General features: G+C 34.8%; 1 protein-coding gene across 50 annotated transcripts in view; it reads left to right on the top strand.

Moving 5' to 3' along the window:
- Positions 1–16,583, top strand: part of ST7L (suppression of tumorigenicity 7 like) — a 169,423-nt gene that overhangs the window by 59,040 nt on the left and 93,800 nt on the right. For 34 of the 50 annotated variants that reach the window (XM_086391848.1, XM_086391860.1, XM_086391856.1 and 31 more), the window contains 3 exons: positions 847–997; positions 4,376–4,468; positions 9,763–9,902. In XM_086391848.1, the coding sequence (XP_086247974.1) occupies positions 847–997; positions 4,376–4,468; positions 9,763–9,902 (384 nt within the window). Of the gene's footprint in view, positions 1–846; positions 998–4,375; positions 4,469–9,762; positions 10,135–11,176; positions 11,652–11,970; positions 15,911–16,583 lie in introns of those variants that run through there. The other 16 variants (XM_086391869.1, XM_086391870.1, XM_086391852.1 and 13 more) reach the window with 3 other exon arrangements.

Here is a 16,583-nt window from a genome sequence, read left to right as displayed (position 1 = left end):
TGTTGTTCAGCCTCCATATGTTGGAATTTTTAATCGTTTTTCTCCTGTAATTGAGATCTAATCTTACTGCATTATGGTCAGAAAAGATGCTTGGAATGATTTCTATTTTTTTTAATTTACCAAGGCTAGCTTTATGGCCCAGGATGCTATGGGGAGGGAGGAGGGTGGAGGGTTCAGGATGGGGAGCACATGTATACCTGTGATGGATTCATTTTGATGTTTGGCAAAACTAATACAATTATGTAAAGTTTAAAAATAAAGTAAAATTAAAAAAAAAAAAAAAAGAATTGAACAATTAAATTCCTTCACTGTAAAAAAAGGGCAACCCACTCCCATATCTTGCCTGGAGAATTCCATGGATAGAGAAGCCTGGTGGGCTGTAGTCCATGGGGTTACAGAGAGTTGGACACGACTGAGTCACACACACACACACATACACACACACACACACTGTAAAAGAGAAATAAAAAAATGTTGCCACAACTTGTTGTTCCAAAATTGTGTTTTATAATTTTTTACATTTATTGTTTTTTGGAAAAATAAATAATTTTCTCACATATTATTTCTTCAGCTTAGTTTCCATTTTGTATTTAAAGTTGCACATAAGTAATTTATTACCTTATTTTTACCTTTAGGCGTATTCTGATCTTTGGGATTTGCATATATACAAGCATTTTATACACGTTATCAGTAAGACCTTCTTGTCATTTCAACTAGCTTAATGTTTGTTTTTAAATCAAGTTAACTTTATGAAATTTGAATCTACACTTTTGTGGATGTTTGAATTTAACATAATTTTTCTTTTTTTGTGTGTGGTGTGTCTATGTGTGTATGTTATTTTTCTAGTATTTACTAGAGATGAAAAGTCTCATTTTACCTCCAGAACACATTCTGAAACGGGGTGATAGTGAAGCAATTGCCTATGCTTTCTTTCATCTTCAGCACTGGAAGAGAATAGAAGGTGCTCTTCATCTGTTACAGTGCACGTGGGAAGGCAGTAAGTATTCTTTTCCAAATGAAATGCTAATCTTTCTGACTATTCATTGCATTCACAGGCAGTCTTTTTTTAATGAGATTGTCTGGGTTTCGTTAAGGATTTATTGTTCAGATTGGTTTGAAAGTGAACTCTGCGGTGTTCATTGGTTTATTGGTAGAAGAAATGTGTAATGTGCTTATATTAAAACCACATTTAGGAAAAGCAGGATGAAAAACTGGGTATTCTGCTGTATGTTCACTTATATTAAATATTTATAAGGAAAAATATTAAAATTTATAAACCTTCATTTTTTCATGTGGCTTGCTACTCTAATATTTTTTAAATTGGACTTTTTTTGGTTTTGAGATGTGTACAATATGAAACTCTTTTTTCATTACTGAAATCAACTTAATTCTTTAAAAAAATTTTTAAAAATATTTATTTTTAAAAATTTATATGACGACTGTGCCAGGTCTTTGTTGTGGCATGTAGGATCTAGTTCCCTGACCAAGGATTGAACCCATGCCCCCTGCATCGAGAACTTCGAGACTTAGCTACTGAACCATCAGGGAAATTCCCCCCAATTTTTTAATTGTGGTAAAATATATATAACATAAAAGCGTTTTAAACATTTTAAAATGCTCAGTTCTGTGAAATGCATGTACATTGTTGTGCAACCATCACCGTCATCCATCCTGAGTTTTTTCATCAACCCAAACAGAAATTCTGTACCAACTGAAATATAACTCCTCATTGTTTACTCCTTCCCAGCCCCCTGGTAACCATTCTATTTTTTGTCTCTCTGAGTTTGACTACTCTAGGTATCTCATATAAGTGAAATCATACATTTGTCCTTTTATATGTGGCTTATTTCATTTACATATTATTGAAGTATGTGTAAGAGTTTTATTCTTTTTAAGGATGAATAATATTCCATTGTAAGTGTATACAAAATTTTGTTTATCCATTCATCCATCAGTGGACATTTGGACTGTTTCCACCTTTTGGCTATTGTGGATAATGCTGCTGTGAACATAGGTACATAAGAACCTGTTTAATTCTTGCTTTCAATTCTTCTGGGTGTACTCCTAGAAGTGGAATTGCTAGATCATATAATTTTGTGTTTAATTCTTTGAGGAACCACCGTACTGTTTTCTATAGCAGCTGAACCATGTAACATTCCACCTGCAATGCACAGGGATTTCACTTTCTTTATATCCTTGCCAATACTTGTTATTTTCTGCTTTTTGGTAATAGCACCCTAATGGGTATGAAATAGTACCTCATTTTGATTTGCATTTCCCTAATAATTAATAATGTTGAACATATTTTTATGTGTTAGTTGGCCATTTGTATATTTCTTTGGAAAATTGGATTATTTTCCACTAACTACCACATCTCTCATTTGTAACTTTTTAGAATTAGCTGTAGATGAAAATTCAAAAATGAATTCAGTGCACATTCTAAATAACAACTAAAACTTGCTAACCTCCTCAGTTCTCAAACATTGCACTAAGGCACTTTTGGATATTATAGTAAATTCACAAGAGTGCCATGAGATTTTAAATTTGTCATAGAAACGCAGCAATACACCATTGAAACTGTAGCTCTAGATAGTTAAAGGTTTCAGCAGTATTCTTTGTTTTCTTTCAGTGTTGTCACAGCTTTGCAAAGCTGGGTTTTTGTTAGTTGCTATGATTAAAGGAAGTACCACACAAAACTCAGTGTGCAACAGGAAATGAGGATGGTATTATCCAAAGTGATTGTGAGGTTTGAGAAATTATGTGGTGTCCAACAGGCTCATATATCCCATTAGGGAGAAATGATGGTTATTTAAAATTGAAATAACTTTTTTCCTTTAATTTATGTGTATTTTTTTCAACTTGCTGCTAAGCTGTTAGAACAAAGCTTTTGAAATTGATCAGACCCACTACTTAATAAGTGGAATTGTTAAATACTTCTTACAGCCTAGGGGCATCATAGCAAATTACTGAGACATGAAGCGCACCACGTGTCCTTGAATCAAGAAAATTTGGGAACCTCTGTATTAACTTTTGCTGAGCGTTAGGCACTGTGGTTGATACTGACAATATACAGGTTAATGAAAACAGAACCACTGAAACTGAGGAGTTCGATGTTTTGAGGTACTTAGATTTTCTTTTGGTTTTTCTCCAGTAGTTTGCAAGCTTCTCAAAACTATGTAGTCTATCTTAATCACTTTGTATGTGTCATCAGTGCCTAGCCTGCTTGGCACGTAGGAAGTTCTCCGTAAGTATATGATTGATTTTGTGTTTTGTGAACAATCATCTTAATGAATGATTTCCTAGTGTCACTGATTTAATTTGCTCTGTGACTTCGGAAAGTCACTGAATTTTATTGTAGCAAAACAAAAATCCGTATTTTGACAAAAGTTCATAGATCCAAGCACTAAAGGAAAAACAAAAACCTTATAATTTTGATAGTTGAGTAGATCAATAAAGATTTCTTCTTTAAGAAGTCTGTAGGAATGGATGATAATCTAGATAAAGGATGCATAAACTTTTTCTGTAAAGGACCAGTTGGTAAATATTTAGTCTTTGTGGCCCATAGTCTCTGTCACAATTACCCAACTCTTACAGCATGGAAGCAGCCTTTTATAATATATAAATAAGGAGACATGGCTATATTCTAATATAATTTTATTTATAAAAACAGATAGTGGTCCAGGTCTGACCAAAGGTGACCCCTTTATATACTTAATTTAGGTACTTTGGTGACCCCTGATCTAAATTAAGCTCTGCTTACAGAAAACTTTGGTATCAGCTCAAATATGAAGTTAGGATCCATTGAAAACTCTTAGGTTGACAGAAGTTATGACTACAACAGTTGTTTGATTTCCCTAAGAAGTGGAATTCACATGTGGAGAGTTAAGTATTTTGTGTTTGTAATGAGGAGACTGAGGTAAGGACACAGCCAGTCTTATCTTCCACTACTCCCTTTAGTTTTATTTCAGTTAGATCAATTCACTATTCTCTAAATAAAATTTATTCTTCTTATTTGTTCCTCTGAATATTTTGTTTCTTTTGTGTAAAATGCATCTCTAAAAAAGAAAACAAAATGCTATGTGGGGGACTTCCCTGGTGGTCCACTGTCTAAGACTCCATGCTCCCAATGCCGGGGGCCCAGGTTACACCTGTAGTCCAGGAACTAGATTCCACATGCCTCAAAAAAAGAAAAAAGATCCCCCATGCTGCCTTGAAGATTGAAGATCCCGTATGCTGCAACTAAGACTGGGCACAACTGAACAAATATTTTTTTAAAATAAATTTAAAAATACATCTCCAAAATAGCTTTGATTATAGTAGATGATGAAAGTGAGATTGAATTGCATGTCAACAAATGTATATTTTTTTCCCTCAGCTTTTAGAATGATTCCATATCCATTAGAGAAAGGCCATCTATTTTATCCTTATCCCAGCTGCACAGAGACTGCTGATAGAGAGCTATTACCTTGTAAGTAAATATTCAAGTTTTTCTAAACTTAAAATTAGTTGTGAGATTATTTTTCATAGTATTCTCCCATTTTAAAAGTACCTCTGGTTGAAGTTCAGGATACTGTTTAAATACTATTTTAACCAGTTCTTGGATGTAGTTGCATAATTTAGTTTATATTTTTGTGGTAAAACCTTGTACTTGGTTCAGTAAAGGACACACAGATGAAAGTTTTTGTTTTTCTTTTCTTATAAGCAGTCATCTTAAAGAAGAAATAATACCAATCCTTCACAAACTCTTTTCAGAAAATGAAGGAGCACTCTCCAGCTCATTCTGTGAGACCAGCATTACCATAACAACACAGTCAGACAAAACATTCAAGAAAGCTATAGAACAATATCTCTCATGAACATAGACACAAATGTCTTCAACAAAATGTTAGCAAACTGAATCCACCAACATGTAAAAAGGATTATGCTCCATGGCCAATTGGGATTTACCTCACAAATGCGAGGTTGCTTTAACATCTGAAAATGTAATAGAATAAAGGACAATAGATGGAGAATAGCATTGGACAAAAATCCTATACCCATTCATGATAAAAATTCTGAACAAACTGGGAATAAAAGGGAGCTTCCTCAACCTGATAAAGAGCATCTACGAAAAACCCACAGCTCACATCATACTTAATGATGAAAGATTGAATGCTTTCCCCCTAAGATCAGGAACAAGACAAGGATGTCTGCTCTCTTCTCTTCAGCATTATAGTAAAGGCTGTAGTTAATGCCACCAAGCAAGAAAAAGAAATAAAAGGCATTCATGTTTGAAAGAAAGAAGTAAAACTGTTTTTATTCACAGATGACATAATCTTCATGAATTCCATAAAAATACTATTAGAACTAATAAACTAGTTCAGCAAGGTTGCAGGATATAATATTGATATATATATACACATATATATATATAACTCAGTCATATATTTATATACCAGCAAAACAGACCCAATGAGAGTAGCATCAAAAAGAACAAACAATTTAGGAATAAATTAAAAGAAATGTGAGATTTTTAAAATCCACTAAATACTGCTTGGAAGAATTAAAGAAAATGAAATAGATAGTCCATGTTTATGGATTGGAAGCCCCAATATTATTTTGATGACAATTCTCTTCTAATTGATCTATTAATTCAATACGATTCTTACAAATTGATAAGCTGATCCCAAAATGTATATGGCATGTTAAAGGACCCAGAACAGTCAAAATAATCTTTACAAAGTAGAGTGAAATTGGAGGGACTATACTTCTCAATATATTAAAAAAAAAAGAAATAGAGTCAAGAAGAGAACAAGAAATACATAAGGGTTATGATTGCTGAAAGTGTTTTTGTCTAGTTCCTGCTTTTAGGAAGCTAAACTTTTGAAAGAATAGTCTGCTTTTTGTCTCAGCTGTCTTATCATCCACTCACTCTTTTTCTCTATGAGCTGGTAAATTTGTTTAATTAGCCTTTTTATGATTTAACTGATACGTAAGGATGCTGACAGTTATAAACACTAGTTTCCTCTTATAAAATAAATCTGTACCACAGTTTTTACAATTCTGGGTTCATTAGAACTAAAGTGTAGGAAGGAAAGTTGCAGTTTTACAGCCATCAGACTTAAGAGCTGAAAAGTTTGAACAGATAGATAAAAACTTAGGAGAGCTTATGGAAGTTGAGTATGCTGATATTTTTCTCCCACAATTTTTATTTTTGAGTATGTTGCATATGTGACATGTCAACCATACACACACACATCCATGTGTGTGTTATATGCTTAAATATTTTATTATGTAATCTATTTAACATATACATACATAGCCTTTATATTTTATATCTCTTAACATACATGGGGTTAAGATATGTTTGTAAGTTATATATAATACGTATATTATTAAATACATGTTTTATAAGTAGTCAATGTTGTAAGCACTCTTTGGGTATAAGGGAGCCACTTCAAGTTAGCTTAAAAATAAAGAGAATTTGTTGGAAGAAGCCTGAGTTATCTCAAAGAACACAAAGGCAACAATTATACTTGCACTTTGGAAGAGACCAAAACCAGAAGGCTATCAGGATTTCTATAAGGAGTCATTTCTCTGTGTATCTCTGTCTCTGACTGCATTTTTCAGTCTCTCCTATTCTTACTTTCCTTTTTATTCCCCAACTCCATCTTTTCTTTGTATGAACTTTCATTTCTGCTTCTCTCAGTGTATCTGCTTCATTTTTATCTTGCTCTTTGCAGTTTGGCTCTCCCTTTCTTAGACACATGTAGCCAGGCTTGATAACTCCAGTGCAGCTCTGAATTTACATGTCATCAATTCAGGAGGATAATATAGAATGAAGAATATTTCAATCCTGCTTCTAAAACTTCTGGGAGAGTAAATCAGATTTACCCAGGTGTTCATCTCTAATCCAGTCTGCTATGGCCTAGTGACAGGATCAGGTCGTGTAAACAAAATTACCAAAATATCTCTTTCCCGCTACATCACAAAACTGACTTAGGTGTCGTTATTTTCTGGGAGAGAATGAGATCACTAAGGGAAACTATATAGAGTGTGAGACACAAATTAAAGGTGAACCATGATGAAAATTTCTAAGGAATGGGTGGCCAATAAGGAGTCAGAAGATTCAGTGAAGGAGTGGTCTGAGACAGGACAGGAACCAGAACTAGATATCCTAGAAACTAAAAGGAGAAAACAAATTGCAAGTGAGGAGGAGTATCCAAGGTATTAAATAAGGTAATTACTGAGAAGAATCCATTGACTTTGGCAATTAGAAGGTCATTAGTGTTAGAAATATTTTCTTTCCTCAGGAGAGGGTGGTGGTAGTAGGTGTTGTGTTTCTGTTTTAATGGGAACAAGGATATTTAAGGCAAAGGAATGAATCTTTAATTGTGGAACATTAAAATGCAAGAGTGTATTACATTAGGCTAATACATTTAACCTAAAATAATGCCCCCCAAATCATTACAGAAGTTGCCTGATAATATAAGGCAAGCTTTCATAGTACTGTGAATAAAATCATCAAGTCATTATTTTGTATTGTCAGAGCCTCAGGCTATAAGAACGGAGAGTTTGTGTAATGGAAGGACTTTGTTATTTCTAGGGGTCTGCTAAGTCACTTCAGTCATGTCTGACTCTGTGTGACCCCATAGACAGTAGCCCACGAGGCTCCCCTGTCCCTGGGATTCTCCAGGCAAGAACACTAGTGGGTTGCCATTTCCTTCTCCAATGCATGAAAATGAAAAGTGAAAGCAAAGTCACTCAGTCATGTCCGACTCTTAGCGACCCCATGAACTGCAGCCCACCAGGCTCCTCCGTCCATGGGATTTTCCAGGCAAGAGTATTGGAGTGGGGTGCCATTGCCTTCTCCATTCTAGGGGTCTACTCATTTGCAAATTCTAGAAGCTATGAGAGGAGGGATGTTCTGGGGGTGTAGTTTGATTATATTGTATATTCTTAGAGTATTTTTTCTGTCTTTATGATAAAATGAACAAATTTTTATTAATGTGGAGCTTTAATTCCCAAGAGTACTTAAGGTTTTTTGCTTTCAATTCTCCTTCAACCTTGATATGACTTAAGGCATTCTGGAATTTGCTTATGAACCTCCTAAGTTCAGACTTGAACTATTCCCTTAGTTCACATAGCTATTTAGTTGTCTTTTATGCCTCCTGATAAATTTTTCTCTACAAGTCAGTGATGAAATTTGAACTTTACTTCTAAGGGAGTGTTTCTGTACTAGTCATCCATTATTTTGATGTATTAGCCAAACATTGACTGACAAATGAATCTATAGAAAGCAATCCAAAAAGAAACAATTGGATCTCTCCTATAGTATAAAAATTTTAGAAATTTTAGAAAATTATCCTATTAAAGCTATACAGTTTTCTACCTCATAAAGTAGGAATAATACTATCTATCTCCTAGGATTATTGAAAAAAATAATATAAATAAAAGCACTTTGTAAGCCACAACATGCTGTCGTTTCATAAATATTATTTATTTTGCTCTCTTACACAAAAGCAACTATAGTAACATTGGCGTATGTAAGTATTTGTTCCCTATCTTTGCAAATACCATGGTTTTTATCTTTTGATTTGCTAGAAGAAGTTGGCCTCTCATGGCTGAGGGACAGAGCATAGGGGACTGATTTTTTGGGGGTGCTGAAAGCACAGTGTTGTTCATAGCTTCTAATGTTTCTAACTTAAAAAAATTTCAGATTTGGTGTGCTTTTACTTTAAACGTGACACAAGGCTCTGGAAATTTTCTGCATTTTTAATGAGTTTGCTTTTTGGTATGTACTTTCTGAAGATAGTATATAATACATAAAAAATATCCTGGCTACTGAAGGAAACTTAGGTGTAATCTTCTCTGTGAATCATTATGTTTTAAAATGTTAAATTTATAGTTGACCTTGATTCAGCACTGAATTAGTCATTCCTTACTTATGCAGGGTATTACATCAGGAATTCCTCGGTCTGTGTCCAACCCTGTGAGCAGCCAACTGAAGTCCCAGAATAGCTCTCAGTTTAACAGACATTTATTGAGCACCTACTGTGTACCAATCATTGTAATAGGTTCCTGACATCATTGTTATTCAAGTATTTTCACATTTCAAATAAGATAAAAATACTTGAATACTATTGGTAATGAAATATCTAATCACTAGAAAAATAATAACCTTTGTAAATGTGTAAATGTAAAAATAAGACAATAGACTCCATTTATGTTCAGAATCTAGGACTTTGATGTTCTGGTTAGATTTTTACAGTGCTCAATGAAATGTCACATAAGTGGGTAAAATTATTAACTGATTGTTCTAGGAAATCTCCAACCACATGTCTATTTCTTGATCTCTGTACTCATGTCTGAGCTCCCAAAGATCAAAAATTAAAACAACACCTTTATAAAGTGCTTACAGTGTTCATCATAACAACTCCATGGCAACTGCTAGAGGGTTTAGCAACTTATTCAAGATCACACAGCTAATAAATGACAAAGCTCTTTTTCAAAACCACCTCAGCATGACTACAATTACTGCTCTTTCTCACAGTGCCATCCTTTTCCCAGTTCCCAGTAGTCATCTAACTATGTAGATGTGCTGTTGATGCTATAAATAATGGATAACTTCTTTCTACCTTGCTTGACCAGAGACTTCTTGTTTGTTTGTTTTTTTTAATTTTCCCTTTTTAGTTTTTAGAAATGGATTTCACTTGAAAATATTAAAACTGGCTTATACTATATTCTGAAATACAATCCATTTCTATCTTTTCTCTCTTTCAGCATTTCATCATGTTTCTGTTTACCCAAAGAAGGAGATTCCTTTTTTCATCCATTTCACAGCAGGACTATGTTCTTCTACAGCAATGATAGCTTTTCTTACACACCAGTTTCCTGAAATCATGGGTGTTTTTGCTAAAGCTGTAAGTATGATCTCAAGGACTTGTATAGAATATTTGTAAAACACACAAGAAACCATCTCTGATCTGTTTGTGCTAAACCAGTTGAGCAGTGGAAGATATTTGTTATAAAGTAAATTACAGGAATTGATTTATAAAGTTGCTGCCATAAATATGTCAAACATAAGTTTTTGGTGATTTGAGCTATATTTTTGTTGCTTAAAAGTTTTGAAAATACAATGTCATAAATTATAAAGCTGGTCTTTGTAGATCACTTTTGGTAGTAAAGTTAACCCTTCTTACTAGTTAAAGAATAATCCAGCCCTTTTAAATGCATTTTCTTTGGGATTTTAAAAAAAAATTCCTTGTTTTGTACAAAAGCCTTTTGGTTTTTCCATTTAAATGAAATCATTAGTTCTAAGGATTTGCTGAATGTTATATTCAAGAGTGCCCCTAGGATAAGGAATAAGTAGGTAAGATAGGACAGTTGAGACATTTGTCCTGGGTTCAGAATGTGCCCTTTCACTCAAAAGTCTTCCTTGTTATTATATGTGCATATTCTTACTGATCTTCCCAACCTTGGATGTAGAACCATTTACAGACCTTTATTTTCATTTTTACCCCTTAGTTTTGAACAGCTTCCCCATTTCCTGACCCAGGCCCAGAAAGTACTTGAGGATTGATTTTAAAGAGAGTATCCTGTGATTATTAACTTTTCTACATAAACCTATTAATTAATGTCACTGACTCAAAGCAAAATTACCAAAGAGAAGTCCCTTTAAGTCTCTAAGCCTAATAAAAAAAGACATGCCTTGTACATCTTTGCATTTTTACTAAGTAATGAATTCAAACCCAAAAAGAAAATGTTAATTCATTATACTCCCAAATAGAAAAGCACTGAGAATCATAGAAATATTAGCCTTTATTTGGTAATGCAGTTTCTATATTTTTCTCTTTGTGCCTCCATTATAACTCCCTGTGTCCTCACAGTTTCTTTTCTTGCCTTAAGAATAGTTTATTTTGTGCCTTAAAGATTAGCTGGTTTTCTTCTGGCACCAGTAGTGAGAGCACTGGTTTCTCTTTTTCCCTGAAGGTCAACTATTATAATGTGTTAAGTTGCCACTGGCTGTAGGCCTAAGAGTTTGAGACTACAGTTGATTCTGGGTCAGGCTTCAAGAAGGATGACTTTTTACTGTTGTTCAGGGAGTATAGATATTTGGGTTGGAAACTGACTCTTCTACTTCCTTTTAGTATAAAAAGAAAGCTTACTGATCACACCATAACTCTGTTGCTTGCAGTGGTGCTGATTGGCGAGTGTGTGTCTCAAACTGAAATGACCTCACTGTGTAATCTGGCATGGAAAAAAATGGACTAAACAGAGAATCCCGTCCATTTAACAAGCAGAAAAAAATATGCAGCTGTGTATTTGAGATCATAGAAAAGCAGTGGGAGAGATGGTCTCTCAGGGCATTGGGAAGGAGGTAAAATAGAGGAGGGAGATCTAGAATCTGGAGTAGAGATACAGTAATTGTTAGCAGTGTCCTTCCATGAAGTACTGGCTAAAATTAATGTGGAGTTAGTATCTAATGTCTGCCTTACCTAAGAGATCTCTGATGCACCAAAAGAGCCTTTAGGATTACATAACACAAGCTCCTAGCAGTGTCTGAGAATAAGTAATTATCCATTTGAAAGTTGAAGCTTCTTTTTTAGATCAAAAGTTATTAATTTACTGTGATTCTAGTTGATGAACAATAAATAGACATTTGTTTACTATCTTTTGGTATGTGTTGCTGGTATGTAGTGTTTAAAATGTGCCTGACAGCAAACTTCTACAGCTAGATTTTATCCCCGTGGCCTTTACATGTACAGTTTAAATTCCTAAAAGTTAAGTATTTACTGAAAGTACCTGCAGATCAATATTCGGTATGTAGTAGTTCCAAGGGCTGTTTCCATTTAAGAATTAATGGGAAATGAAAACAATATAGGCAGACTCCAGTTTATAAACTCAATAAACAATTACCCTAGTAGACAGCAAGAGAACCAGAGGTTCACATTCTTCTTACCACTTAATATTGTGTGGTCTCTGCCCCAGGAGCATTACCATCACCCAGGACCTTGTTAGAAGCAAGATCCTCAGATGATTCTATATACATTTAAAGCTTAAGAAGACCTTGCTCTACTCTACCCCCAATAGAGGAATTTAGAATTCCTGGATGGTGCCACCTTATCAAGGTGGAAAAGGGACAAGATTGTAGAGTCGTTATGAGCAGAGGCTCTGGAGCCAGACTGTTTTGCTTTGGATTTCAGCTGTGATACTTATTGGCTGTGCAACCTTGGGTAAGTTGCTTAACCTTCCCCACCACCCAGTTGTAAAATGGGAATAGTACTACCTCTTGGATTTTTGTGAAGGCTAAATGAGTTTAAAATTTATCAAGAATTTAGCACTGTGTCTGCCCACAGTAAAAAGTAGGTGTTAGCTGTTGTTGTCATCATCATTGTCATCATCATCACGGAAGTGCAGCTGTAGTGAGAAACCCTACCCCCTTCATGTTTGGAAGAGCTATGTCCTACTAATAAACAAAAAATACTTTTTTCCATGGAAATAGTAGTAGAAATGGCTGTTAGGTATCATTTAAATAATTCTTTTAGTACTATATTTCCGGTACATTATGTGCACCAGAAAGTGAAGAAATGTTTCAAATTCTAGGCACTAGCAAACTGCCTTATGGAGCAGAACCCATTGGTAAGTTGCAAACTGCATGTGTTAAAAATTTTTAGCTAAGTCAGATATTTGATAGCCAAGTACAGTATCAATGAAATATAGAAATCAATGAAGAATTTTTGAAACATACTTATTCTTCTATTAAGGCAAAGCAGTTTAAGAAAATTTCCTAGTTCCTTCCATTGTTGCCATTGTCTCTTCTTCATCTAATAACTTCTTGTATTATTTCTCATGCTAGAGTAAATTCAGTCTGCATTTGTTAAAATGCATTTGTTATGAAAATTGCTTTTTCATGAAGCAAGGCGCTAGGGATTAGTAATTTGTAGTAATCCTCACTGAACATCAGATTTAGATAAATGGAAGGGAATGAACTGGAATGGTTAGTGTTTTAGTGCCCCTTCTTTTGCATGATATAAAGATATGGAAAGAGATTTCATCTTCAGCACATTAGGACTTTTTCTCCTGATTTTTCTCCTGGCTGAGATGAAAACAGCCTGACAGTAGACACAGAGCAATGGAAAAAAAATTGCATAAATCCCTGGAGATGTGGAATGTGCTGATATCAGAGCTGATAGTCTCTTAAGGCCAGAATTCCTGAAAAAGGAAAAATTGCTTTTAAGTGGTAGGTCATTTTCTCACCTGCTTTGAAGCCTGCTGGGTTAAATATGAGAGTTCAAAGTAAGGGTAGCCAGCAAACCAATGAACTGGAATCTGATTCTGCTTATCTGAAAGGCTCTTCTTTATTTAAGAGCAGCACTGCCCTCTCCTTATTGAACCAATCTTCATCTACTCTGTCTCCTTTCATTCCTCTCTTGCAAGAAAAGCTTTCTTCTTAGTAAGCCTTGGGAGGGCGTTATTACAACAGTGAAAAGACTGAAGATGGTGTTTGGAAATTTCATTAACTTACAGATAAATTCAGGCTGTGGCATGTGACTTTAGTGCTTTTGTGTTTGAATATAAAAATCCCTAGTTGGGTTTTAACTAAACGGGCCAGCATTTGCAATGTTGGCAGATAAGGTGTTATGGGTAAAGACAAAAATTAAAAAGATTTCCAGATAAATTATTTGTTTCACTAAGGCAAAACTTGGTTAAAATTTGTTTCACTGAACACATATTGTAGCTGTGCTAGGGTGGGAATGGGCCCCATTTCCACATATTTCTACTAATCTTTATGTGGGAAAATGTGGTTGGACATGCCAGTGATGAATTTCTGAGCAACTCATAATTGGCTGGCTTCACTGTAACTAGGGCCTAACAATCTGCTTGATTAATTCTTTAAGGACTACATTAGCCAAGTTGCATGATTTCCAAAGATATAGAAGGTCAGATGTTACACTAACAAAAGACCTCTCTACAGAATGTCTCACTGGGATTTCTTCAGTCCCTTCCCCAAACTAATTAACATTTCTCTCCCTAAATTACATTTTAAAAAGTAATAAGCAGATATAAATGCCAAGTGTCTTTTACTGAATAGTAATGAGAACTTTTGAGAAGGTTTGTCCATTATTATAATTTTTTCCAGGACAAAGATTGTCTTCATAACTAGGGGAGTTGATAGACAACTATAACCATGTATTGATATACATCAGTTTAAAGGTTCCTAATTTACTGTTGTCACAACCAGTGACACGAAATCTGTCTACAGGTGAAAGGCTTTCTATAGTCTTCATCTGACTTTACTAAAACCCTAAGAGAGTTGCATTCTAAATAGCTAGGGCCCCATTCAGAAATTAAACTGAAATTAAAATGTTTCTTCACTTTGAAAATGAATTATTTTCAAGAACTAATACAGTTCTAAAAACATTTTAAATTGTAACTAAGCATAAATTCTGGGAAAATACTCTTCTATAACATGCTGTTTCCACAGTAATATATCTGAGATATTTCCCAAAGAATATCCTGATAATAAAATGAATCTATTGTAATAGGTCAAAAATTTTAAATGTTTACGCTTTTGTTCCATTGTTAGTACTGCTAAAGTCTTTATTTGGGCAGTCTGGCATATTCCAATTTTTATTTTCTTAATTAACTGGGATATTTGTAGCAAGAGAAAAGTTGTTCTCTGCTTTTTATAAGGGTAATTTCTCATACTTCATCCTCATTGTTCTCCTACAAAAAGAACCAGAATGAGAAATTTATGGAATTGCTAATGTTCTTCTTTATCCAAATGTTCTAAGTACTGAACTCTTCAAAGACGAAAGAGAAAGAATAAAAGTTAGGGCAATGTACTTTTTAACACATGTCTATATTCTTTCCCCAGGATTTAATTCGGTTTTGAAGTTTGTGGAAAGCACCCTCTTTCCCTAATGAAATTCATAAAAGCTCTCCCTGAATTCATTTGGCAGAATATTTAATCATCTTTGCCCCCCCTCAAACTGAAAGCCTCAGTGCCAAAGTCTAAGTTACTCTATCACTAACTGCTGTGAATATATTTATTATTATTCATTAGCACTTGAGGCAAATGGACTGCATAGCAGGTAGAAGAGTTGTGCCCGGATATTGATGTAAATCACTCATTCCAAATTTGTAACACTAGTAGTATTAGAATTCATATTAGGAAACCTGCTGACTTTTGTTTTAGAAAAGATTTTTGCAGACCCAGCATAGTCCTCTAAATGGAAAGAATAATGGGGTACAGAGGAAAATTAAAATCTTGAGGAATAGTTATTTTAGCTTTTTTCTTGAGTGGAATTTTGCTCCTTCCCCCACCAATCAAATTTTTAATGCTCAAAAGAACTAAATTAGTACAACTAATTAATTTATTATAATTCTAAACCAGGAGTAATGTGGACTTCATCAGTTTTCTTTTTTAAAAGTTTATACTTACACTCTCATTAGTTCTTACCAGAGGCATTGGAGGACAGATTGTGATCTTCCAATGTAATAGATGAGGAAGTTTGAGCCAATCAAGTTAAGAGTTCCTTGAAATCACACAACAGATAGTCCTTTAGTCGCATATATATTTGGTTTCAAAAATGTGTCACCTCTCAACTTATACCAAAACAAGTACAGAATAAATGTCAAACCAAATATAGTAATCCTGAAGGAATTATAGACTGATAGAGTGATGACAGTAAAGTGGCCTTACTATTGTCTTCCTATAGGGGATGAATTTGGAGAAGAGTTTTAAATAAAGAGGCCAGTATGGATTGTCAGAAAGTAAAAAGGGACCTTAGATTGCAGAATTGCTTACTGAAAAGATCTAAGTAGACAAATAAACTACCTGGAAATGTTCTTCATTATATAAGCCTATTTAATGAAGTTTGCTGTTTTAAAATAAAGAATGCCCATTTGCTTTTTTGTCTTTAAACTGGTTCACTGTAAGTTCATTCCTATTCTGGTTAGTAAATCACTTAAAGTACACTGATCATTTATATCACATACTCATACAACCCTAAAAAGAACTTCATCCTTTCTAATTGTCTAAAATGTGCAGTAATACTGAATAAACAGTAGGCACTCATTTGTAGTGATTCAGAGGGAATTTAATTAACTCTTTGAAACAGTAAACAAAAGAAAAAGAAAAGCTTCAGTTCAGTTCAGTTCAGTCGCTTAGTCATGTCCGACTCTTTGCGACCCCATGAACCACAGCATGCCAGGCCTCCCTGTCCATCACCAACTCCCAGAGTCCACTCAAACCCGTGTCCATCGAGTCAATGATGGCCATCCAACCATCTCATCCTCTGTCGTCCCCCTCTCCTCTGGCCCTCAATCTTTCCCAGCATCAGGGTCTTTTCCATTGAGTCAGCTCTTCGCATCAGGTGGCCAAAGTATTGGAGTTTCAGCCTCAACATCAGTCCTTCCAATGAACACCCAGGACTGATCTCCTTTAGGATGGACTGGTTGGACCTCCTTGCAGTCCAAGGGACTCTCAAGAGTCTTTTTCCAACACCACAGTTCAAAAGCATTAATTCTTCGGCGCTCAGCTTCATAGTCCAACTCTCACATCCACACATGACCACTGGAAAAACCATAGCCTTGAC

Source organism: Bos grunniens, chromosome 3, assembly GCF_055505025.1.
Source record: "Bos grunniens cultivar Pamir isolate PY7600 chromosome 3, Bosgru_T2T1.0, whole genome shotgun sequence".
NCBI classification, from domain to species: Eukaryota; Metazoa; Chordata; class Mammalia; order Artiodactyla; family Bovidae; genus Bos; species Bos grunniens.
The sequence above is the reverse complement of the archived record's forward strand: the minus strand, read 5'-3'. Positions and strand labels throughout refer to the sequence as shown.